A 27457-nucleotide genomic window follows, 5' to 3' on the forward strand; every position below is an offset into this window, starting at 1 on the left:
TTGACAGACTGTACAGATGTGTAACAGCTCTGCAAGTTGTCCGTTTGCAGAGAGCAATGATTGTCGCATTATTTGCTGTAGTAAAACAGCAGTTGAACTTGATAAATTGAACTTAATCAAAGCGGGAATGGATCAATTCCGCCAAGGTCAAAACGCTAATCAATAAATCTATCGCTATCATTCAACTAGAGTGGTTTGTTTTTTTGTCATCCTCAAACAATGATGAATAAATCGTGCAGACACTGTACCCACACTGATGCATTGACTTCAGAAAAGAAAATTCCAGTGAAAAAAAAACATTTTTTTGTACGATGAACGCACTGTAATGGTTGTGTACGAAACTATACTCTCAAAGCGTTTTTAGGCACGGCATATCACCATATCGCTCGCAATACAATCTCATGCATATATGTCACATGAGACAGAAAATATATTATGTGTGGGCGTGGCCTAGATGATGTGCCTTAATCTGCCAGCCGATCGATATTTAAAAAAGATGCTATTCCCTCTGGGTCAGATGAATGAGGGAGCTACCATGGTCATGCGGCTGTCAGCTGTCAATGTGAAAGATCCCATGAAAAGATGCTATTCCCTCTGGGTCAGATGAATGAGGGAGTTACCATGGTCATGCGGCTGTCAGCTGTCAATGTGAAAGATCCCATAAAAAGATGCTATTCCCCCTGGGTCAGATGAATGAGGGAGCTACCATGGTCATGCGGCTGTCAATGTGAAAGATCCCATAAAAAGATGCTATTCCCTCTGGGTCAGATGAATGAGGGAGCTACCATGGTCATGCGGCTGTCAGCTGTCAATGTGAAAGATCCCATAAAAAGATGCTATTCCCTCTGAGTCAGATGAATGAGGGAGCTACCATAGTCATGCGGCTGTCTGCTGTCAATGTGAAAGATCCCATAAAAAGATGCTATTCCCTCGAATGATATTCGGTGCTCGGGGGGAATGGGATAGAGGAAGATTTCCGTGTGGCACTACAACATGCTTCGACGACCCAAAAAACGCATCAAGAGTACAGCTTTGTGTGTCACACCTTCCATAGACTAAAGCTTTTGTTATTAACTCTTCTGCTATTTTCTTTTTTCATTCCTTTGTATTATGTATCTGTTGTGTATCTTTTAATTTATAGGTAGGTACTGTATCGCTTGTCTGAATTCTTGGCATATAAAATGACAGTATGTAATTAAAATAATTTTCTGTTAAAATTTTATATCGTCAGCGTAAGTCCAATTCTGGGGAAAAACCATTTGTAAAAATGTTCAAGAGGGACAAAATTATCTATTGATGTGCGCTTTTGCTTGCTTATGTATTGGGGATGGTTCGTTTGCAGTATTGACTTTAAAGCAAAAAAACTTTTGGTCAATTTCAAAGTTTGAAAGCACCGATCAATGGCTTATGGTGTTCTTGAAATTATTGGCTTGTACGCTCTATTAACCCATTTTTTTGTTATCCACACGTCTCACTTACACATAAAATTAATTGTATTTATTTTCATCCTAGTACATTCGGGAGTTTATTTTATTTATTAATCTTAAGTTAGCTCACATCTTCGTGTGTGCTAATAGTTTTATAAACATATAAACATGTACATTGTTTGGCAAACATAATCTTTCTTTAAATATTTCACTAAAGTCACAAAAAAAGAAACATTAATAATTGAGATAGACATATTTTCTTAATTCATTTTTGAACTTAATAATATTTTCTATCACAGCAATTTCCTTCGGGATTTTGTTATAGAGTTGAACGGCCTGGTACATCAGAGATTTTTGGGTGCTTGGTTTTTTTTCTTGTTGGCAATCTAATTTGCTTAGAATTTCTCGTCCCGTGTCCGTGTATCTCGTTATTGTAATTTATTTTTCTTTTCAGTTCCTTAGACATCATCCCTAAGTTAATTTTATGTATAAAAATAAGTACATTCAAATACAAATACACAGTGGTCTTTTGTGCAGGTTAAGTTTGCCCGACTTATCTCGGGTGTCGGAATTTCCGCACATAATAGCCGCCTGAGCGTACTCGGGCGTAGTCCTTAAGCGGTTAAACTTACATAGACGATATTACAGTTACTTTATCGCTTCTTCACACAATCAATTTTGTTCTAATTTTGAATATGACACTTAATTTCTAAGCAAACTCGAGTTCCAGGTTCATTGAACCAGAGTTACACAGGACAGACACACAACCGAAGTTAAATTTTATTTACCTTATTTCCATTGCTCTGAAACACCTCTTCAGTTCATTTATCTCTTGACCCGGTCTAGTTCATGACTTTAATATAGGTTGAACTTGTTATGGCATTAACCAATTGACGGAGGGGTAATCTAAATCCAACTAGACATCAAATTCTCAAGATGAACCATCAAAGCTGCTTACAGACCAGAAGTCCTAAGAAACTATGCATGACATTGAAAAATAATTTTTTTGAATACCAGAAAAAAATTATACAGGTTGTCCGGAAACTCGTAGTACAAGCGGGAAACTGGTGAATCTACATCACATTTGGAGTCGATTTTGTAGTATATTTTTTTATTTATTTGAGCTTTCGTTATCGAGTAAATCGAGTTTGAAGTTGATTTTTTTTTTTTTTTTTTTTTAATCAAATTCTTATAAATTATTACTGAAGATCAAAGTACCCAACTAATTAAAACTATTTGAAAGTAAAACAAATGAAGAAACTCGGATTTGAATCATTATTTTGAAATCACCCTTCATTTAACCCGGTGTAATCATAAAATATTACTGCTCTGCAGGGTTAAAACATCTGTTATTCAACCCTAAACACCAGAAAAAACTTTAACCCTAAAATAGCCGAAAAATATTTTTTTTTGGTTTTTTTTTTTTTTTTTGAAAATGCTCAAATCAAAAAACTTTATGTTTTTTTGGGTTCCCCATGTGGTGTAGATTCTCCAGTTTCCCGCTTGTACTACGAGTTTCCGGACACCGTGTATACCCTTTTAAGTTTCCTGTATTCATTTTTTATAATGTTTCTAATGCATCTATATTCAATGTGTTGAGACGTAACCGACTTACTTTAAGTGATTTCTGACATTATTTGGAGTAAAAAATTTGTACGAAATTTTGTTCTCCGGTGACATTTTTTATTTATTCAATTGTTTTTCTTCAAAAACAAATTTCTTTCACATGTTATCACTGACTAGTGACTACTCAGCCGAGTAACCTCCCAATCCCCCATCTCGAACTGAACTGTCCTGTGCCTGCAGATTTTTTTTATGTGTATAATTGTATCGTATGTATATCGTATAGAGCAGGGGTGGCCAAACTTTTGACCTGTTCGGTCTACTTGCGTTAAAAATTATTTCTTGCAGTCAGTTTAAAGTTAGTTGCAAGGTAGAGTTTAAAAGTGACAAAATAAAACTATTTTGTGATAAATTTGTAAAAATTTATTAATGCAGTGTAACATATAATTTTTTTTCATTCAGCTTTACGTTTTAGGGTGGATGTTTGACACTGCATATTCTCCACAAGCTTATCATATAGATATATACATGATGAGTGTACGAAGTAACTGCGATTCGCAAACACGAAGTTAAGTGGGCATCTGTTATGCGGGAACAATGTTTGGTTTTTAATGCATTCATCGTTGAAAATGCTGATTCGCAAAGATAGGTTGAACCGAAAAACGACGTTAAATATAAAGCTACCTTTCTTAGGCATGGAAACTTTTCTTTGCAAATCAGTTTCCAAAAATCTACTACCAGATGCCCTAGCTTTCAAAAATATGTCGCTTCTCATTTTAATTATTTCTTCTTCGACCACAACAGATTCAGTGTCGGTTAAGTTACCGATTTTAACGCTTAAGCTGTCAATATCAATATTTTCATTTAATTGGAATACCATGAAACTCAGTACTTCTTAGAGAGCGGCAAAATCCGCAAACCTTCTTTCAAACTCCTGGTGCAAATTTTCCAACTGTTCAGTGAAAGTTTTACAATCTCGATTTCAATTGTGCATACATTATTCTTCCATGTTTTTATACAAACCCACGAGAAAACAATGCAAAATGAAAAGAAAAGAGACAGCGATATACTTTAACTACGCGCGGAGCGAGGCGAGCTGTATTTAGTTGACTGACTCATTGCGTTGACCGGTAGACCGCGGTCGACCTGTTGGCCATCCCTGGTATAGAGTATGGGTTTGTGGCTTTTTTATTACAGTTTTATTCCGAGATTCATAAATCGTGACCTTTGATACATGACCTTCAGAACAAGAGGAAGGTCATTGTCTACATGAGATTTCAAAAAAACCACCCCACCCCCTTTTCCACCTCTTAAAGCAGAATTTTGATACTTCTTCATGAAATTTTGCACACTTGACGTACAAAATGAGAGGAAAAGTACTGTCTATATCTATTTCGGAAAGTCTGTGTAAAGCCTGGGCATCTCCATCCCCTCCCTACTACCTCCAGCTTCACAACATACCCTAAATTGGGAATGACGTAATCTCACTGGCTCCTGGGACGGATGGGAGAAGTTTTGACTCTTGTACGGTATTCACATAAAGATTATTGTTTAGGAATGTAAAGGAGGTATGGTATAATGATTATTAATTAAAAGAACTGGAATCTGTAATAACAGATACATGAGATTTATTTAGATAACTATATATTTAAACTATTATCAGAAGGATAATAGGATCACTGGCACTGTCACTGAACGGAAGCAGTTGGCTTGAGCCACAGCTGAAACCAATATCCTGAGAACGCTTCCGGAAATAGCAAACAGGCAATGTCATTGCTCGGAAATAATTGTATTTGACTTGAGAGTAGGAACCGCCACACGTTTGAATAAAAGAGTTTCATTTATTAACGGTTACTGTCAGGCATAACAAATTGTTAAAGGAATTTTTATTTTTATTTTTTTTTATATTAACTCCACACAGGAGGCCCTGAAGAAAATAATTTCCCTCAGGGCCTATGTCATCTTTGGAGATGCTGTGTGGAGGGTCTTTTTGTGGAGAGGAAGGAGTGAACATGGGTCTTGAAGAGTCCCATGTTGTAGGAGGGAGGAAACACAGAGGCCGGCAGTTCGTTCGATAGCCGAGCTGTTGAACTTAAGAACGAATCGTAGAAGCGACCCGTTCTCATGTGACAAATGTCAACTGTGTACAAATGTTGGGCGCGCGTTTGGCGTGTATTCCGACTACGCACCGGTGCCGAAGGGATCAATGACGCTAGTTCCTCAGAGCATCTTCCATTGTAATACCGATAGAACAAGGACAGCATACCTACCTGACGCCTGTGCTCTAAAGATTGCAGTCCGTTTGTTAAGATTGGGGAATCTATCAAACGGACCGCCCGTTTTTGCACAGAGTCAAGGGTTTTTTTCAGGTATTTAGGGGCTCCGGACCAGAGATGGCTGCCAAATTCGACAGTAGGGCGCACTTGCGATTTGTACAGGGTCAGCAGTTGTGTATTATTAAAGTATCTGTGGGCCCTGTACAGTACGCCCAGCTTCTGAGAGGCCAACTTTACTCTGGCTTCGATGGAGCCCCCGTACCTGAGCTGGTCACTTATAGTTATACCAAGCATATCAATGGAAGGCCTGTTCGGAAGATTGCTTGCATTGAACTGCAACATACAGTGATGAACGATGGTTCTCTCGGTACAATCTATCTTAAGGTTAGAAGGTTTCACAGAAGTTCAAATGTAACATTGTCATCAAAAATGGCCATTCAGCACCATTTTAATATTTTTACCTTTGAAAGGTCCCCGTTTAACCATCACCTTCCGATTCCGGGGTCTAGGTGGTTTTGGTTAAACGCCATTTCTAGGCCCACTTCTACTTGTCAACATGACAGTTGTGCTTTTCTGCTGATCACAATTATTTGTTCAAAAGCTGAAGCGAACTTATAACCGTCAAAAAAAAATAAAAATTGCACTCGTTGACCATTTGATGACAATGGGCAGTTTTATAATTTCTAAGGTTAAAACCCGGCAACGGTGTTTTATTTCTTTAATATGTGTGAGGGAGATGTATGACAATGATTAAATTTTACCTTCGGGGGAAACAGACATAACATCATTGTTTTTCTCAATTTTAACAGCTCTTTCTGCTACTGCTAACTCACTGTTAGCGCTGTAGCATTATTGTGGTAAAGATCATACGTTTTATGTTTTTTTGTGCCATCGCCATGCCGTCGCCATGCCGTAGCCGTAGGTATCAGTACCTACATATTTTGTTTGATATTTATATGTCTTTTTCAGGGAAGAACTGAGAGACATGCTGGATTGTACCCCCCGAGATGATGGTGTGCAAGAAATTGTAGAAACAGATAAAAAACAATTGCTCGGGGAAAACAATAACCCTGAATTGCCTACGGATAGCGAAGAAACCATCGGTAAGGCATTACTTTATATTTTAGAACTGAGAAACAGTGGCGGCTCGTGACTTTTCGGTGTGCTAGAGCAGTGCTCCGCAACCTTTTCTCACCTACGACACACCAAATTTCTTCCTAGAATTCCGCAGCACACCAAAAGCTAAAATATATAGATATTAATTTGATACACAAATTTAACAATAATTTCTTGTTTTTTATTAGAAAAGTATACATACATACATATAAATATAACATATTTATTTTTACGCAATCTTAATAATAATTATAAAATAATAATAAATTAATTAACGATTAATTGTTAAATTAACCTGCGCTTGTTTCAATGAACACAAAAGTTTTATATTCGGCTCGATTTTTGACAACGCAACCCGAAGTTCTTGGTCAAGACCTTGTAAGCATGACCGCTTATCATTTTTAATTAATACAAGCGTTGAAAAACTTTGCTCACATAAATATGTCGTTGAAAATGGAAGTAGTGTTAAGAATGTTTTGACGGAAATGTGAGGATATTCTTTTTTAACGTAAATCCAGAAAACATCTAATTGATCTTCGGAGAAGTGAAGTTTTAATGTCATGTCATTATTTAAATCTGTAAATTCCACTTGAATTTGCAGAGGCAGTGCTTCCGTAGAATTTATTGCATTGGTTGCAAAAGGATTTCGAATCCAATCGTATTGTTCCATATTAATGGAATAAAAATACCGACCAAATTTCTGCTGAAGCATACTTAAATGTTGTTGGGCCAGATCCACAGTTAATTGTTTGTTTTCAATTGTACTAACCTTGATCCTTTGGGCTAACTTTGGTACAAACTCTTTCTGCCGAAGATCGTTATTAAGTTCATTCAAATGCTCGAATATATCAGCCATGTATACAAGTTTGGCTATCCAGTAATTATCATCGAGGTGCTGATATAGTTTGATTTAAAAGAAACTCATACACCTCGTGACGAAGCTCAAACAATCTAGCCAAAACTTTGCCTCGGGATAGCCAACGAATTTCAGTATAAAACAATAAGGATTCATATTCGGCTCCCATTTCTGCACAGAGTATTCCAAAGATTCGCGAGTTTAGGGCTCTTGATTTAATTATGTTTACGATTTTAATGCATTCATTCATCGTGTTCAAAAGTTCCTCCGGTAAATTTTTGACCATCAATGCTTCTCGATGTTTGCAGCAGTGTGTAAATTGTAACGTTGGATTTTTTTGTTTTACACAAGAGACAAAACCATTTTTACTACCCGTCGTTGCCGCAGCGCCATCCGTGCAAACAGCAATGCAATTGCTCCATTTAATATTATATATTTTGAAGAAATCATCAGTTACTTGGAAAAAATCTTCACCGGTAGTTCGCTCTGGAACCTCCTTACAAAATAAATAATGTTCTTTAATAAAGTCCTCGTCAACGAAAAGTACAATAGCTATCAGCTGTGCTTTATTTTTAATATCGGTTGTTTCGTTGATCTGAAGTGCAAATTTTTCAGCCAATTACAGTTTTCTAATCAGTGTTCCTAATATATTGTGAATACGTCTTTTAACAGTATCTGCAGACAATGAAAAATAGACAATATAATGAAAAATATTTTGTCATTGTGTATTAAATACATAATGAAATATTGTAAAATGTCAAATACATTGAATTTGCCCGCGGCACACCTGTGTCCGGCTCACGGCACACCAGTGTGCCACGGCACACCGGTTGCGGAGCACTGTGCTAGAGTGACATGTGAAAGAAATGGAAAATGAGACTCTTGATCATGTTTTCTTTAATTGTAAAAATCATTCATCTTTCAAAGGCATTTAACGTTTACTTATAAAAATCACCCATCAATCTCCCCTTAGTATTCCTTATTTACTTTCTCTCAACAATTCTCGCATTTTCTCAGTTCTATACAAGTTCATAGACTTGAATGACTTCAATATTTGAGATTTCCTATTCCCGTATAGATTTCCCATAAAATTATAACCATCTCCCTTAACTTTAACGGCACATAGCACTCTTTTTAGGGTGAATTGCCTAATACAAAAAAAAAATATATATATATTTTTGTTGTTTGTTTTTAATTGAAAAAATGTATCATTAGAGAATCAAATGCATCTACATATTTTACTCCATCTAAGCTCAGGAATCATTGTATTATATCGGGTACATCCTGATTGTTCCATGGAAAGTCAGGACAGTGACAATTCAAAATAACTTTTGAAAAGTGATGTATTTATTTATATATATTTATAAGTTTTTATTTATTTTTATTTAAGTACATAAAACAGGCATGGTGCCCAAGAATTTACATACATGGATGTTTAAATACATAATAATAACAAAATGATAATAACAAAAATAGTAACAAAATGAATAAGCTAAATATGCAGAAGTAAATAAATAAGTAATCAAAAGTGAAAAAAAACTGTTCCATAAAACTAATCTATTTAACTTTTTTATTTATTTTCACTTTTCATGACTTTATATCTCTTTTCAAGAATGTGTTGAATTGCCACTCTCCCGAGTTTCCCGGTTACCGTCCTGATACATCCTATTTATTTTTATGGTCTCAAGCTAGTAATTAAAAAAGACCGGCCCACTATCGGTGATTTGTCAATAAATTAATCTGACAGTGTACAGGCAACTCGCATTGTAATATCACCATTTGGTTCTTGCAAATAACATCTGCCTTCGAATTACTAGTCTTTTTTACAATGGCGCCCAAATTTAAACTTAACTACATATCCCAAATCAGGTAAACAAAAGTACAGGCCTTGTTTCCAAAATTTTATATTTTGTTATACTATTTAGTTACACACTTTTACAAATGTGTTATATATGATTTAAGATTTTCACGGCCAAAAGTATTTTTGTTATTTGATTTTGGGGTGTTATGCCGTGTTGCGCTAACTCCTTCTTTAGCCAACGTTTCGGACAGCATTGCAGTGTCCATCATCAGGGCATATGTGTTATTTTGAAGAAATTTTGAAGAAATAACATATCTGCCCTGATGATGGACACTGCAATGCTGTCCGAAACGTTGGCTAGAGAAGAGTTAGTGCAACACGGCATAACACCCCAAAAACAAATAACAAAAATGTGTTATAATTTATCCACCTCATTCTATTTTAGTGTCGCTACTCCAGGCGATTCATTTAAGAACGAAATTCAGATCCTGCGCAGAAAAGTCCCACAATGGACAGTGCTGCAAAGCCTTACTATAGCGAACTTTACTTTTATGCGCATGGTCTGTTTATTTGAATGTGCACTGTTCGGTGGTCAATGTAAGACTGATGTCATAGTTTATTAAAAACATTCTCGAACCCTCCTGGTGCTAACAATATAGTCAGGTGGTTTGCCTCCAGCTCTTCGAAATGATACCCAGATTTCATGTTAGGACAAGTCTATTAATTTGAATGTCTATATGGTTTAACTTATTTTCAGATTTTTTTGTTTGTGTACGTTATATGTTTTTTCCACTAAACGAGACAATATTGGAGTTGTTTGAAACAACAGCATTTTGTCATTTTTGTACAGAAGTAGGCTATCGAATTGTAGTGATATTTAAGTTTACCGTTCCAGAGACATCATTTTGGAATAGCCGAGGGGACCCTGAGACAATAAGGAAGACTCAAGCAAATATAATGAAACGCCACATGGACCACGATGCAGATCCTTGTGAAGATTTCTACCAATACGCCTGCGGCAACTGGCCCCAGCTTAACCCCATTCCAGCTGACAAAGCCGGGTAATCAATTTTTTTTAAAGCGGAGACGGTTTACACGTAGTTCCCGTGAGCACTTAGGCCATAAGCCCATTGTGCATTCTCCCATTTTACCTCAATCCTTTAACAACAACCCAGTCCCTTTAATAAAGTTCACCAGGGTTGTCATTGGGTATGTGGCTATGTCTTCTGGTTCTACTGTATGTCTCCCCAGGTATCTGAGCCTAGTTCCCACCAGGGCAGGACATTGGCACCATAGGTTATATGTAACTAGGTCAGATTGACATACTTAAATCAGCAGGCGGTTTAGAAAGGAACAGTTCGACCTGACAGTAGCTGATTTGACATTCCGTCTGGCTGGCATCCAGGCGTCGTGAGTTCAATTCATCGGCTGGCTAAGTCCTCCATCAAGACACAAGCAACACTTCCACTTACTATGATGGTAGTAGGAGGTTTTCAAATATTGTCCGGTTATTTCTAACCCGAGAAACTTTGTTTAACAGTTTTCGCAATACCACCGACTGCAGAGATAAGTATGTGGATCTGTAGTTACTACCTGGCGTCACACAAGTTTCAACTTAAAAAAAATATATATTGAATAATTGAAGATGTTTATGGAATAATTGAAGTCTTGTCTTATAGTTTGATAGTTAAATTAATAATATATGTACTTCAAAGCTTCATGATTCACGATGGAAATAAAAATTATGAGCTGGTGATAGTTGCGTTGACCTAGAAACTGCAGACAACAGAAGCTGCTCAAATTTCAGTGTCTCTAGAGCTCACTGTTTGAGATATCTTACTGCTTCAGACTAAAATGAATAGATGTTCTGCTGTAAATTTAAGATTTGCTCCGACTCAATAAGTTCCTTAGAAAATGCAGTATTCTTTTGGGAGACCAGAACTCGTTTTCTATTGCTAATTTTACCAACTTTACTTATTTTTTCCCCAGTCACTGTTAGTGGGTCAGCTAGCATCTTATCGCATGTTTTCATACACGCCTCTTTATACATGTAATTCTGTTACTTAACACACCTCATTATGTATTTTGTAATGCTTCTAGGTTCGACACGTTCGAAATGTTGAGAGAAAACTTGGATATTGTTTTAAGAGATTTACTTTCCTCCGAAGCAGTTGACGACTCCAATAAAGGCTCACTAGTCACCAATTTCGATGGAAATACCAACTTTCTAAAAAGTAAATTCAAGAGGAAAACATCTAACGGCGGAAGTAATCTAGACCTGAAAACTGATTCTATAGCTAAATTAAAAGATAGCCAAATAATAGCTACGCAAAGTACTCTGCCAATCTTAAATAGGGACGCAAACCCGGCGAATTACGACAAAACCCGAAGAACTAAAAGAAAAACGTTACGTAAAAAAATGAAGCGAGATACAAAAATTCAGTCGGAAAAGGAAGATGTAAGCTCAAACAATGATATAAATAAAAGAGATAAGAGAATCGACAAAAGAAAAGCATTCTACGATTTTGATACAATCGTTAATGACGAATACAAAGTTGATTTAGACATCGATGACATAGCCACGGTAAAGGCCAAGTATTTGTATGAGTCTTGTATGAATTATGATATTCTGCAGCAGAGGGCACATCAACCTCTCCTGGATCTTTTGGACACTCTCGGAGGGTGGCCCATACTCAGCCCAGATTGGGACGCATCCAAGTTTGATTGGTTGGAACTAATGGCTCATTTGAGGCTGTATAACAATGATATTCTTCTCTCGGAATGGGTGGGGCCAGACATCAAAAATTCTGATGAATTTGTGATTCAATTCGATCAGACGAGTTTAGGTATGAAAAAATTAATAGTACAGTAATCTCTCACTAATCCGCCAGCCTGAAAACCGGGCAATTAGTGAAAGCGGCGGATTATAGCGCATACATACCTGCTATGGATCTTTCATAAAATTTCCGTTTTTTGGTTTAAACTTAAGGTGTCATGTTTAACCCTCTACCACTGGGGGGATTTTTTGTTGACAGACATGCATTTTAGATACTATTATTTTAGAAGTTACGAGTTTCTGTTGTTGAATAGTGTTTTTTTGTTAAATATTTAATATGTATTAAATTAGTTATTGCAGCAAATGGTCTAATAAAACCCATTTTATAAGAAAATATTAAGTATTTTTTAATGTTTACGAAATATTGGAACTTTTGGAACAACCGTCATTAACAACAATATAAAAAACTTAACATTGATTTAAAATAATATTTTTTTTAAATGTTTAGAGTAATTTTAAATTAGTTACCTTACGTCCCTTGGTCAACTAACGGCTGCAACTTCTCTGGTGCAATCACCGCCGCTGCCGTCGCCGTGATGGCTGGAGCTGACTTAAGAAGGCACTGAGTGAGACAGAACGATGCGCTGCCAAATGGCAACGTAGCAACTGCACATAGATTTTGAGGTATCTGATAGATGTAACGTCAGCGGCAGAGGGTTAAGTTTGCGAGAAGACTTAATTTTGTAAATCTATTCAAATTAATATTGTGGCAGAACGAACGTCAGCTCTAGCAAGATAGACTGCAGTTTAGTAACTAAATGTATTAGAGTAAGATAACCCAACCAGTCGGTGTGCAAAGCTCGAGTCTAGAATGAATTTGACACACGAATACCGGTGAATTATAGAGCTTGGGTTTGTGCTTTCAACAAGTAAAAATAACATCGGATTATAGTAGTTGTCGAATAATCGAGCGACAGATTACTGAGAGAGTACTGTATTTAATAATAATTAATGCAAATCATAAGTGTTTTGAATAATATTGTGTTTATTTATTTTAGGTTTACCAACTCGTGATTATTTTCTTCAACCGACCAATAAACTATATTTAGACGCATACAAAAATTACCTTATTAAAATAGCAACTCTTTTGGGGTCAAGTTATGAAAATGCATTAGAAGGATCTGATGAAATCATTCTGTTTGAAACCAAGTAAGATCATTTGTTTTATAAAACTCCTTATTACAGTAACTCAACCGCACGCTTGCCTTACACTCCACAGTAATGCAGATCTTTTTTTGTACTAGTGTAGTAAGCAGTGTTAACTTTTATTACTTTTATTATCGACTCACTACGTTTTTAGAAGAAAAAAAACTCACATCGTTATCACTTTTATTTTAAGAATTACTTTTTGTTTTACATAGATTGGCAAAATTGACATCAGCTACAGAAGACAGGAGGAATATTTCAGAGCTATATCAACGGTTAAGTGTCAAAGAACTGACCAGTATGATTCCCAAAATAAATTGGAATCGTTACCTCAATGTGGTTTTAAATCGAACAGTATCGGAGGATGAAACGGTTGTAATATTTGCTTTGAAATATGCAGAGGTAATATTAATTTTTCTTTAATTGTAACATTCGTAAATGCAATATTTAACCTCTTGTGTCCCGGAGATGCAAATCGGGTACGCTAGATTTGTATGTATGCTGGGGATATTGATGTGACAACGGTGTCCAGCAGGACTTTTTATGGATTTTTACACTTGAAACAAACAGTATCAAGTTGATCTTCTAGTGTAACATCATGAAGTAAATAAAAGATTTTCTAATGTAATTGACAGGAATTGGTGGCTTTAATAGAGCAGACCGAGCCAAAAATCGTTGCCAATTACCTTCTCTGGAGATTTGTCAGGCATCGTGTAAATAATCTTGATGACAAATTTCAAGAAGCTAAACAAAGGTCAGTGAATTTTTTGGTTGAAAATTATATTTCGTCGGCTTGCGCATAATTTTGCCTATTACCAATCTGTTTTGTGGAGATAGTAACATTTGAAGAGTTTTAATGGTTGTTTATTTTATATTTTTTTATTTTTTAAACATATTTTCGCATTCATGCAGTCAAAATTTGAAAAACATTTGAATGTGTCAATTTTTTTTTGTACACAACAAGCTGCTGATTTACTAGCTAATGTTGAGATTCTTTTTAACTTCATCAATTGACTGTCAAAAATTTGCAAAGTTGTACTAGATATAAAAATAAGATCCTTTTAAAAATTATTGACTTTCCCAAGGCAAAAGGGAAGTAATAAATCGCAAATTTTCCGGAGAGCGAAAATGAGTTTTTTTAACAGTTGAGAATTCAATTCCTGAGAAATTAAGATTTGTCACTTTTTCCACAATTTGTCACACGCTCCTTTTGACTTGCAACGTTCGATATTTTAAGATGTCTATGACATAAAGGAACCAATAATAAATAATTTTTGTAGGTTTTACTACATTCTGTTTGGACGAGAGCAGGCTCCGCCGCGTTGGAAGAATTGCGTGGCCCAAGTGAACTCCAACATGGGAATGGCACTGGGCGCCATGTTCGTCAGGAAGTACTTTGATGAAAATAGCAAGAACGACACCCTCATCATGACCAGAGATATCCAGGAATCTTTCAGGGAACTTCTCAATATGACTACGTGGATCGATAGCGAAACTAAAATCCTGGCCACGGATAAAGTTGATACCATGACGCTGAGGATTGGGTATCCCGATTTTATTTTGAATCATGATGAACTGAATGAAAAATACAAAGAAATTTCTGTGCATCCAAGCACTTACTTTGAAAATACTCTGAATATATTGAAGCATCTTACAAAAACTGAACAAGCAAGGTAAAAAACTTTAAATATTTTGTGTTAAAATCTTTTAACCTTTCATATGTTTATAGTTTTAAAATAAGCTATCATTCCTTATAATTCCTGATAACATATTGATGCAATATGCTTAAGCACTAACTAAGAATATGAATGTTTTTAACAGTCGTCATCGGCAGTTGACGGGTGCCATTATTTGAAGTGTCAAATGCCAAAAAATTCAACATCACCTCTAGTAAATGTTTCGGTTATTTTTAATGTTGTAGGCTCGGTCAACCTGTAAATAAAACCCAGTGGAACACCGCACCTGCCGTGGTGAATGCGTACTACAGCAGAAATAAAAACCAAATCATGTTCCCCGCTGGCATTCTGCAACCGCCGTTCTATCACCGCTACTTTCCAAAGAGCTTGAACTTTGGTGGGATCGGGGTGGTCATTGGACACGAGATTACCCATGGCTTTGATGATAAAGGAAGGCTTTTTGATAAATATGGAAATCTTCACAGGTTTGTCAAAAACTCATTTAAAACCTCTTAAACTACTAGTATTTGAAGTAAGCAAACCCATGTCATGTGGCCCGCCAAAGATTGTGCATCACCAATTTAACTCTTTGCACGCGGCCGTATCAACTGTTGTTACGGCAAAAAAATCTATACTCACACGCGGCTGTATCAACAGTTAATACGGAAACTTTGACGGCCGATATTCCAGCGTTCTTTCGTCATAAATGTATTTCTTGCTCACTTGGACATTCGTAGAACTATCACAATGCTGACATCTACAAGAATTTCTCAAAAATAAAATTGTATTTCGTAAAAAAAGATCGATAATCAAGTGCGCCTTTTAGTCCTTTAGTTTACATTTTTGTCAACAGATGGCGTTAGTACTAGTACGTCATTCACAACTTTTCATAACTAAAAATGATAAGTGATCATGGTGTCCCACTTGTGTCTATCAACGCAGTGGCCTAAGTACACACACGCCGAGTGAATGGCGGGACCACATTCAAAAGATACGGTACATCTTTGTATGAAATTTTATGTTTTTGTTTATATAAACATCTAAGAGTGTTGAAACACGAGGATTTGTTTTCATATTGTGGAGAATAATCTGTTCTGTCTATATAAGCCAATAAATCATGCCAGAATGCTATAATTTGACATTTAATTGCGTGCATAGGTACTTGAAAATATGTACCGCGCACGGGTATAGATAAAACGGAGTAAATTAACGCGTTCAAAACGTTAAAGTAATGTTTATATGTCATTATTTTCATCTTTCTTCTCTGCTGAAATCTACAATAATTTGTAAGTCTATAGGTTGGATAAATAGAATTGAGGTGACCAACATAAAGATATTGCTAAATGCCGTAGCTATTTGGCAACTCTGATACATGATGGGTACAAGTCTTGCATACCCGATAGGCAACTTTAGCACATCAGAGGTTAATAAGCTGTTGTCTGTATTTCAGGTGGTGGCATGATTTGGATATTAAACTGTTTCACAAAAAGGCTCAGTGCCTTATTGATCAATACAGCGAATATACAGTATCGGAGGTTTCCATGTCCTTAGACGGTGTCAATACTCAGGTAATTATTATTCTTTAACCCATTTATTGTATCAGAAATTGTTTAAGAATAATTTATGCCTTCAATACCTGTTAAAATCAGTATCTGCAGTATCAAATTAGAGAGTCTAGTTAAAAGAATTAATAGACGGTCCCGAATAATTTTGCAGTAGAGCTGTTTAAAGTTTCATTTCTGCATTTTTACTATTTTTGAGATCAAGAAATATAGTGTTGTATGATATATTGCATTTATCCTTTTTTATTTAATTGGGTAAAAATATTATAATAACAGTAAAAATGCAGAAACACAATTTTAAACAGCTCTACTGCAAAACTACAAATTTGCACATCCTACATTGTTCTTCAGGACCGTTGAAATATAAATTACCCTTTAATGTTGTATAAAATTGGGAATAATCAAGTAGATAGTAATTTAGTCAATCAAAACAAGTTATACCCCAGACCCATATTTACGAGAAACCTTAACATATTTTGGATGGAAATTTTTGCCAATAACACTGGATGGTTAATTCTATGTCTAGAATGTCTCGGTCATACATCGATATTGCTAAAATGTACACTACCATAGATAGTTTCTCAGATAATCTCAGATAATAATTTCTGTACCTGAAACAACAGTGATACATTTATAATGTTAATTTACTAAGAGCACTGTTATTTTATTTTAATATATATATTTTTTTTAACTTTTTGTTTTATTTAGTGGTAAAGAACTGATATTGTTTTCATTTTTATATATTTTTTAAATATTCTATGTAAACAGCATTGTGTCGGCGGACATCCAATACTGGGCGATTTTGCTTATAAGAAATAATATTATAGACGCTGTGTGCGCGTGTGTGTGGGTGTATAGACCCACCTTTACAGAACTGTCAAATACTCTCAGTATCGCCCACGTGAAAGACCACCATTTAGAATCGAATGTTGCTTGAAATGGCTTTAGCAGTGTTTGGTGACCAGATCGGATTAGCCCGGTACTTTTCCATCCTCCTGTTCCCGTCTCCTTTCCCTTGCAACGTTCCCCGACTAGAGATTCCTTAGTCCCACTGGTGCCAGAAGTTGTGACTTTCAGTATTCACATAAACAATACAAAATTTAAAGATAGTCTGGGTTGGTACCTAGTGACCGCTGCCATACATCTTAAGGGGAGGGGGTTATTACGCAACATGTTAAGTTGTAATAGTTGAAGCAAACCAACTATGCATAAATTATCTCATATTTACACAACTATGTTTATTTTAGGGGGAAAACATAGCCGACAATGGAGGAATAAAACAAGCGTTCAGGGCTTATCAATATTGGCTGACACAAAACAGTGACAAAGATGAAACATTACCCGAACTAAACGCCACAAACACTCAGCTATTCTTCTTAAATTTTGCCCAGGTAATATTAAAAATATTTTTCATTGATTTTACTGCTTCTTTTTTTTGTTACATTTTTTTCGAAATGATGACGAGGATTTCATTTTATTTATTTATTTAGTGATAATATATTACAAAATGATAACAATACTACTTATAATATATTATTCCCAGTGAGAAAAAAAAACTCATTTGGGGAAAAACAACATTAATTAATATTAATAAAATAAAAGAAACTTTTTTTTTTTTTTTTTTTTTTTCTGAATTTCTGAAAATCCATAAAAGTAATTGCCCCATTCGCCCTGTAGTGTCCTGTTGTAATTCCCCCAATTTTAAATTATCTTCATTTATAACAAAAGTATTTAACGATGCCAATGTGTTTTTCCCAAAATATACTATCAAAAACTCATTAGCATTAATCGATGAACTAAAGGACCTGGTTCTTCCCAGTAATTGCAAATTAATATCTTTCGATGTAGTCAACTTATTCCCTAATGTACCTGTTACTGAAAGCAAAACCCTAATTTCTAATTTACTGAATGATTCTCACTTGTCTAAAGATTTAGCTAATGATTTATCTCGTCTTTTTAATATTTGTTTGAATCAAAATTACTTCCAATACAATAATGTTATTTACCAGCAGAGAGAGGGACTAGCAAATGGCGCTCCTACAAGCCCCCTTATCGCTGACATCTTTATGAATAACTTAGAAAACAATATTTTTGCTTCAAATTCACCTCTCTTAAAGAATATTTTACTATGGAGAAGATATGTTGACGATGTTTTTTGCATTTGGACAGGCACTGAAAGACAATTAAACTCTTTTCTTAAAATATTAAACTCCTTTCACAAACAAATTCAATTCACTGTAGAATTAGGTACAAACTTAACCTTGAATTTTCTAGACTTAACTTTAAGTATAATTAACAATAAATTTGAATTTAATATCTATCGTAAGCCCACGTATACTGATATTACAATTCACAATTCATCCAACCATCCTATATCCCACAAACATTCAGCATTTCACTCCATGATTCATAGATTGGTTACCGTTCCGTTGAATAATAATAATTTTTGCAACGAATTATCCATCATTAAACAAATCGCTTTAAACAACGGGTATGATACAAAACTAATAGACAATATTCTTAATAAAAAATTGAAACAAATAGCATCAAATAAATTCCTATTTAACAAATCTTATAACCCTAATAATATAAATATAAATCAAACATTCCAATGGCGTAGAGTTCTGTATACAAATAACTTTTCTTCTTTAAGCGTTAAAAAATTCCCATCTGAAATAAAACCCGCTTTTTACACTAATAATAATTTAAGTAAATACTTAATTAATACTAAAGATAAAGACGACAAACTAAGCCACTCGGGCATATATAAACTTAATTGTAATGATTGTTCTGCTTTTTATATCGGAAAAACGGCCCGGAATGTCAACTTAAGAGTAAAAGAACATTTACGATGTTTAAACAATAATGCCTTTTCAGAATTCGCGAATCATTTAATAGAATCTAATCATTCATTCGATAAAATCTCGGGAGCTAAAATATTGCATAAAAATGGATCTGGAATTAGATTAAACAACTTAGAAGCCCTTGAAATAAAAAAAGCAGTTAATAATAATTTAAATATAATAAATAACCAAATTAATTTATCTGATAGTCCCATATTAAATTTATTCCGCCGCTGAAACTGTTATTTCCTTCCCCCCCACCCTCCTCATCATCCTTAATAATTTGTCTCCACATTTTCTATTTGCATCTCTTTCTATCTGTTTTGTATCTCTTTCACTCATTGTTTTCATTTACCTATATTTATATGTGCCTGTATCTAATTTGCTTTAGTTGATATTTAGTCCTGATGAAGCTTGGGACAAGCGAAACCCGGTTGGCTATTGTTATTAATTCAAAAATAAAGTGGTGTCTTACTAAGTGTATGTTTTTTCATTCAAACTTATTTTTACCTAAGAAAACGAATTTAAAAGGGAGTTCAATGAACAGTGTATGTGGATTTTAAAACAGACTAGACAGACAAAGTTAAATGGAAAATATTTCATAAATTCATTAAAAGAAATAAACAATACAATCATTTTGTTGGAAAATTTAGTTAAATTTAATGTGACGGCAATGTCTCTCCATAATGCACCGGTCTCCTGATTGTAGCTGCTTCCTGCGATCATGTTTCCGATCCTGGAGATCCCAGTGAGGATATCATTATCTCTATTTATTATGAAATAGAATAAAACATTTATTATTATAGTTTATGAGATAAAAGAAGAGGTTACAATGGAGCTATCAGCGGTATGCCTTTATTGTGTTTTCTCATTACAGGTTTGGTGCGGTGCAATGAGACCAGAAGCAATGAAGAACAAACTAAAAACAGCCGTGCATAGTCCAGGAAAATTCAGAGTCATCGGGACTGTTTCTAATTCGGAAGATTTTGCAAGAGTATTCAACTGCCCAGTTGGAAGTCCAATGAATCCTGTCAGGAAATGTAATGTCTGGTGATTGAAATGATTCATTCAGATCTGGCGAAAAGTACTGTTCATTAGCCCTGTCCACAGAACTAGATCCTAGCGTACAAAGCACTCCTAACCAACAACAAAAAAATTGCCATCCAAAGGGCAAACGAAATCAACATCATTCATCCACACTACTACAAATCGCACAAAAGCATGTTTCGTCAACATCATTCATCCATACTACTACAAATCGCACAAAAGTGTCGTCAACATCATTCATCCACACTACTACAAATCGCACAAAAGTAAGTGTCAACATCATTCATCCACACTACTACAAATCGCACAAAAGTTTCGTCAACATCATTCATCCATACTACTACAAATCGCACAAAAGTGTCGTCAACATCATTCATCCATACTACTACAAATCGCACAAAAGTGTCGTCAACATCATTCATCTACACTACTACAAATCGCACAAAAGCAAGTTTCGTCAACATCATTCATCCATACTACTACAAATCGCACAAAAGCAAGTTTCGTCAACATCATTCATCCACACTACTACAAATTGCACAAAAGTAAGTGTCAACATCATTCATCCACACTACTACAAATCGCACAAAAGCAAGTTTCGTCAACATCATTCATCCATACTACTACAAATCGCACAAAAGTGTCGACAACATCATTCATCCACACTACTACAAATCGCACAAAAGCAAGTTTCGTCAACATCATTCATCCATACTACTACAAATCGAACAAAAGTGTCGTCAACATCATTCATCCATACTACTACAAATCGCACAAAAGTGTCGTCAACATCATTCATCCACACTACTACAAATCGCACAAAAGCAAGTTTCGTCAACATCATTCATCCATACTACTACAAATCGCACAAAAGTGTCGTCAACATCATTCATCCACACTACTACAAATCGCACAAAAGCAAGTTTCGTCAACATCATTCATCCATACTACTACAAATCGCACAAAAGTGTCGTCAACATCATTCATCTATACTACTACAAATCGCACAAAAGTGTCGTCAACATCATTCATCCATACTACTACAAATCGCACAAAAGTGTCGTCAACATCATTCATCCACACTACTACAAATCGCACAAAAGCAAGTTTCGTCAACATCATTTATCCACACTACTACAAATCGCACAAAAGCAAGTTTCGTCAACATCATTCATCCACACTACTACAAATTGCACAAAAGTAAGTGTCAACATCATTCATCCACACTACTACAAATCGCACAAAAGCAAGTTTCGTCAACATCATTCATCCATACTACTACAAATCGCACAAAAGTGTCGTCAACATCATTCATCCATACTACTACAAATCGCATTTCTACACAGCAGCGGGCCAGCTTTATTTCTACCTTTACACATAACTTTTATAAGCTCCTCCACTTTGGTCGTAATTTGGCGACATTGACATTCTTCCTTGCTGTACCTCTTTTGTTTCTGTTACTTAAATAGTTTACCTGCCAATCTTTAATCCATCTCTTTGCGTAAAATCTTTAATGCTTTTTTGTCTCTCCTCTAAAAAGGCCAAACATATGTTTTACGCAATTTAATAAAATTTAAAATAATCTGCAAGTAGTTTTTTTAATGGTTCTTTTCGGATTTATGAATTATTTAGATTTAATAAATGTGCCATAAATTGTTTTTTAATTCTAGCTTTAGTTTAGTAAAACACTACCCTTTTTAGTAAGGCCCATAAGTAAAATCAAGTTTAACAGCTTAAAAGCATTATACATTATAAATAGTAGCTTAAAAACACCATAAAAAAAACAAAATCCAGTACAATTAAAATTAATAAGCAGCTTAGAAAAAACTTTAATTTTAATTTGTTTATAATATTCTGGCATTTTCAAGGTTTTTGAGTGGGTTTGGCACCGGGGACTTCCCCCTTCCTTGTGTACGCACATTGCTAACGTTTTGAGGCAGAGGTCAATTCAGACGCTTGCTGATGGTTTCACCTCTTCCTCACATTCAATTAATGCTGGCGTCCTACTTGTCGTGTGCACCATTGTTACGCGGATGACAGTATAGTCCATGATAGCTCTTTGTTTGACAAGCCGCCAAAGGACATACAACATAAGTCTCTTCAAGACCCATGTTCACTCCTTCCTCCTTCTTCACAAAGACCCTCCACTCAGTATCCACAAAGATGAAATATTATGCCCTGAAGCAAATAATTTTCTTCAGTGCCTCTTGTGTGGAGTTGATGTAAATAATAATTATTATTTTTATTAATGATAAGTTTCACAAACCTAATATCCTGTGATTTTTCACAAGTACTAAAAAAAATAAATTGTGTATTTGCTTTTGGACGGAGCTCATAGAATAAAATACAATAATAATATTTAGATGACTAAGGACGGGTTGTTTCGGGGAATTTGAATAATTCATCAAATTTCAACGTTCATTTTCGGGTTCTGTGAAAGACTTATTCAAGTTCTGTTATTATATCATTGTAGGCTAGTTGCTTGACAAAACTGAAATGAAAACAGAACTTGAAAAAATCTTTCACAGAACTTGAAAATGAACGTTGAAATTTGATGAATTGTTCAAATTCTCCGAAACAACCCGTCCTTAGTGTCATTTTGGTGAAAATTCATCTCAAGTGTGCTGTATGATAATATTATCATGTTCCGAACCACTTAGTATGAATTCGAATAGTGAGAAAAAAAATTAGATGTGTTTTCCATGACATTTAAATTCATAGATTTGCCCTAATCATGAAATCTGGGTATCATTTCGACGAGCTGGAGGCAAACCATGTGACCATTTTTTTTGCACCAGGAGGGTTCGAAAATGCTTTGATTAAAATATGACATCAGTTGTACGTTGACCACCGAAGAGCACACATTGAAATAACCAGACCATGTGCAGAAAAATAGTTTGCTAAAATAAGGCAAAGGTTTGCAGCGCTGTGGGCCTTTTCGCTTTGAGGGATTTTCTGCGCAGGATCTGAATGTTCGTTCTCACACAAATCGCCTGGCGTAGCAAGGATTGAGTGAGGTGGGTAAATTATAGCACATTTGTAATAGTGTAACAAAATATAAAATTTTGGAAACAAGCCTTTTTTTTACATAACTTGGGATAAGTAGTTAAGTTTTTTATACAGCCAGCAATTTGTGCGCCATTATAAAAGGGACTAGTATTCATAAGCAGATTTTATTTTCGAGTAGAATGGTGATATTGCATACAATGCGAGTTGACACATCACCAAAAGTGGGATGGTCACGTCGCCTCCTGCGCTCTGCGCAAGTTGCTTTGTTCCCCTTTCCACGATTGGCTCGTCTATTAATTTGGATGCTATGGTTTTTAATAACGAAATCAAAATGTGAAATTTGACTACCGTTATCAATTATTACATAAATCCTTTTTAGTTATCTTTCTTCCGGTTTTAGTTATGAATGGAATAATAGAAAAATACTGCTTCAAATGTTTTGTGATATTTTTTATATAAAAGTAATGTAAGAAATCCAAGGTCGCAACTTCAAATTCTGGCGAGTATTTTGATGTTACTTGAAATGATTTTAACCGTGTTTGGTGACCAGATCTGAATAGCCAGCTACTTCCCCGCCTTCCTCTTCTATGTATGCTTCTCCCGACAACCTTTAGCCTCACAACAATTGAGGAGCTCATAGTCTCACTGGCTTTTGACGGTTGAGAGCAGTTGGGTCTCTTTTGAGGTACTCACATAAAAAACTTTTGATAAATATATTTTGTGCTTTATTGAATTAAAAAATAAACAAGTATTATTATTTTTAAACTGTTTTCTTCCTTTGTGCAACACATGCCCAGAAATGTTCTAAAAATTGTACAAATTAAATAAATAAATAAACTGCAAAGTTAAGTGTGTTAAATTTATAACATAAATATGTTTGGTGATTGTGTGTTTGCGGATATGGAAGAGACCGCGTGCCTTAGAGAGATAGCATGAATGGCAGTATAAATAGGACGTACGTTGTCCATTGTGTCTCTTCTTGTCTTAGATTTGAACGGAACAATAACCTTACATTGTACACCTTGCAGAATAAACGAATGTATAAAGTACCTACGTGTCATTATTATCTCGAAGAAAAATCCGAGTAATTCCTTGGCCACGACTCGATACTACAATATGAAATTAAATTAAACTCTTTACAGGTTGTCAAAGTAAAGTAGACAAAAATGGAGGGTGCTATGATTGTTTGAAAAGCAATATGAAGATGGTTGAAATTGGAGGGTGCTATGATTGTTTGAAAGACAATATGAAGATGGTTGAAATTGGAGGGTGTTATGATTGTTTGAAAAGCAATATGAAGATGGTTGAAATTGGAGGGTGCTATGATTGTTTGAAAGGCAATATGAAGATGGTTGAAATTGGAGGGTGCTATGATTGTTTGAAAGGCAAAATGAAGATGGTTGAAAGGAAAAATGGTTCAAATGAATATTTTTCATAGAATTAAAATTAAAAAACTTTTTCACTTTGTTCCACTTATTTATTATTACCAGGACCGGTTTCATCCTACTACGGACATTTTCAGACTGGTAGTTGAAACTCTTATGCTACTGATTTTATACAAACTTAGGCAGGGGTATACAACATTGTTTATATATAATGAATGATTCTATTTTGTTAATTTGAGGTAGGTATTATGAGTTATTTTGTTAATTTAGGGTACATTAGGTAATTATAAAGTTTATTTTTACAAATTATGAATGATGTTACAAAGCAAGTAGATATTTATAGTTCATATGAATATAAAAGAATTTATATAATTAAAAAGGTTTGTGATTTCTGATATTTTATTTTTGTAATGTTGGGATATTCCCTCCTTGTTGCTTAGGGCTTATTGTCAAATATTGATAGCACTTAAATAATTATTATTAGGGTTCCCCACATATTTGGGTTATTACATCTTTAAATTGCATACTTAAATTATACCACTGCTCTCTGAAGTAAAATTATTCTAAGTGAATTATAATGGGTAAATTAATGGTGATTGAGCATTATGTTCCAACTGTTTATTCATAACATATTTACGATCTATTTTCTTCGTTAAGCGATTGATTTCTAGTGACTCTAATCTGTCTAATTTTTGTCCTTTGTTGCAAACATGAAGGATTTTTACATCTCTATCTTTGTCAAAGGTATGTTGGTTTTCTAGTAGATGCAAGGCAACGTTCGATAAATCTCCTTTTTGATTAACCCAACTAGCGAAATGTTCTTTTATACGGGTAATATGTAATATTTTTCACATCAGTATTCAGAAATTAGTGGGAATTCTATAAAGGGGGTGACATAATATTCTGAAATTAAATACTTAAACTTGTTATTTTTTTAACACACAAGATAATGATAGGATGGAAAAGTTTTTTTGTATTTTTAAAATGCACATATCAAATATGGCATTTATTAGGTGGCCGTTTGTGCATATTTTATGTTACACTCACCAATTATCATCATCGTGGCTGCTAACGAGTGGCTCAGCTCTCCACTTAATAAGCAATGGATACAGATGATGCGGCGACCTCCCTGATGGACTATAAGTTAAGTTAATTTAACTTTAATTTATCTTGTTCATGTAATGCTTTTTTATGTTATCATTAGGTACCTACCTATTATGTTATTTAAATTTGTCATTGTTCTTATTTATCTATTGTAAATATATGTATATATCACGTAATATGGCAGACTGGGATTGCACTACCTTCCTGGCTAATTTGTTTGCTTTTGGGAACAACTCGCATCCTCTCACAGAAATCGGTGTACCTCCCTTATTGTCATGGTGAAACATATAATCAAAACGGTATTAGAAAGAAAAAAGGTCATGCTGTATTCAAGTCTAGAAGTTAACAACAGAAGAATTAAAAAGTACACCTCTGTGAAACCAAAGATTCAAATGCAATTTGAAAAAAAATTATGAAACTTCATGAATTTTTTATGAATTATTTTTTATATGAAATGATAAAAAAGTTAGGTGACAAACGTTTGTAAAATACATTTGTTTAGTAAAATGCATGTGTTTTTATATATTTTTTGTTAACAGTAATTTTAGTTACAAAAAACGTAAAGTGTGCTATTTTTATTTATTTTTTTATGTTTTGCATTCTATATTTTAATATTTCAAAAAATATATGTTTACTTCTAATAACAATATTTGAAAGTGAATTTCATCACCTTTCAAAAACGGTTTTTAGTTTTTGGATGCATTAAGAAATATTCCATTTATTTGGATTTTATTATAAGCGGAAATACTCCTACCTTCTGTCAAAATATGGCCGAGGCGTGAGTTAATATTTTTTTTTTTTTTAAATCTTTATTTGACCGATGGCATAGAATAAAGGAGAAAACTAGAAGTGCCTCACATACAAATTTGATTGGAAACAAATGTTCCATTTAGCTCAATAGCCCAGCGCTCTGTCTCACTTATGCCGTAGATCTCCATCCCGTTTGAATTTCGTCAACACAGTTTTGTATTGAAAATTTGAGCCTCGATTAAGAAAATATTTGAATCAAGAAACATGCCCACAAGTTAATTCTTTATTCTATGGTTACTATCACAAGCAGTGGGGTATATAATATTATCACAAGGGTATGGAGTATTTCATCAGCGTACGCAGTATGAAAAACAGCAAATTAGTCGATATTAAATAAATTCCCTTTGTGCAAGTTATCGCTACGCTGCTTGGTGTAGCCGTTGTTGGTTTGGATTGCCTAAGTCACCGCAAATGTTCAAATAACTGCTTCATTTATGCATATTATATGCCAATAAATAATGGATAGAATAAAAATTTTCCCCCTAAATATGTGCACAGACAATATACATATTATGAAAGAAAGCCAACCTAACCAAACAATATCATTATTTGGTTAGCTGTACTAATTAATAGAGGCAGAGGCACTGATTGCAGCATTTTGCAGTGGCGGTATATTATTATTTGTATCCAAAAGGCATTGCCTTTTCGGCACATAAACACAAACGAATCGTAATCCAATAAGCTTTACACACACAAGTACAATTTTCATGTAGAATACTTCAATATGACGTGTATGTCATTTTGCATAATTAGTTTCTGTCTTTAACACCTTAAAGAAGTGATTTCTTACAATAGTTTAATAATTATTAATACTATTTATATTTTCATGTAAGACTGGTAAGGTAGTCAAGAAGGCAGTGCTTATGTGCCTATATGGAATACAAAACTCTGATCATAAGAGCACCTTTCGTTTTTAATTATTTTATGTTCAAAAAAATATTTTTGTTTTGAAAAAAAAACAACCCAAAATGTCACCAAATAACTAAATTTATTTTAAATT

At 34.7% G+C, this 27457-nt stretch overlaps 1 protein-coding gene across 5 annotated transcripts in view; it reads left to right on the plus strand.

Annotated features, from left to right (window-relative positions):
* Nep4 (M13 family metallopeptidase neprilysin 4) overlaps window positions 1-23923 on the plus strand; it is a 40798-nt gene extending 16875 nt beyond the window's left edge. For all 5 annotated transcript variants that reach the window (XM_089638264.1, XM_089638266.1, XM_089638265.1 and 2 more), the window contains 11 exons: window positions 6236-6369; window positions 9935-10100; window positions 11140-11885; window positions 12874-13024; window positions 13237-13423; window positions 13657-13775; window positions 14302-14694; window positions 14943-15182; window positions 16148-16265; window positions 17507-17650; window positions 19980-23923. In XM_089638264.1, the coding sequence (XP_089494390.1) occupies window positions 6236-6369; window positions 9935-10100; window positions 11140-11885; window positions 12874-13024; window positions 13237-13423; window positions 13657-13775; window positions 14302-14694; window positions 14943-15182; window positions 16148-16265; window positions 17507-17650; window positions 19980-20156 (2575 nt within the window). In that variant the 3' untranslated portion in view covers window positions 20157-23923. The remainder of the gene's footprint in view (window positions 1-6235; window positions 6370-9934; window positions 10101-11139; window positions 11886-12873; window positions 13025-13236; window positions 13424-13656; window positions 13776-14301; window positions 14695-14942; window positions 15183-16147; window positions 16266-17506; window positions 17651-19979) is intronic.
* Window positions 23924-27457: the final 3534 nt, after the last annotated feature.

Source organism: Hesperophylax consimilis, chromosome 12 (genome assembly GCF_061612785.1).
Source record: "Hesperophylax consimilis isolate HC1 chromosome 12, BYU_Hcon_1.0, whole genome shotgun sequence".
Taxonomy (NCBI): domain Eukaryota; kingdom Metazoa; phylum Arthropoda; class Insecta; order Trichoptera; family Limnephilidae; genus Hesperophylax; species Hesperophylax consimilis.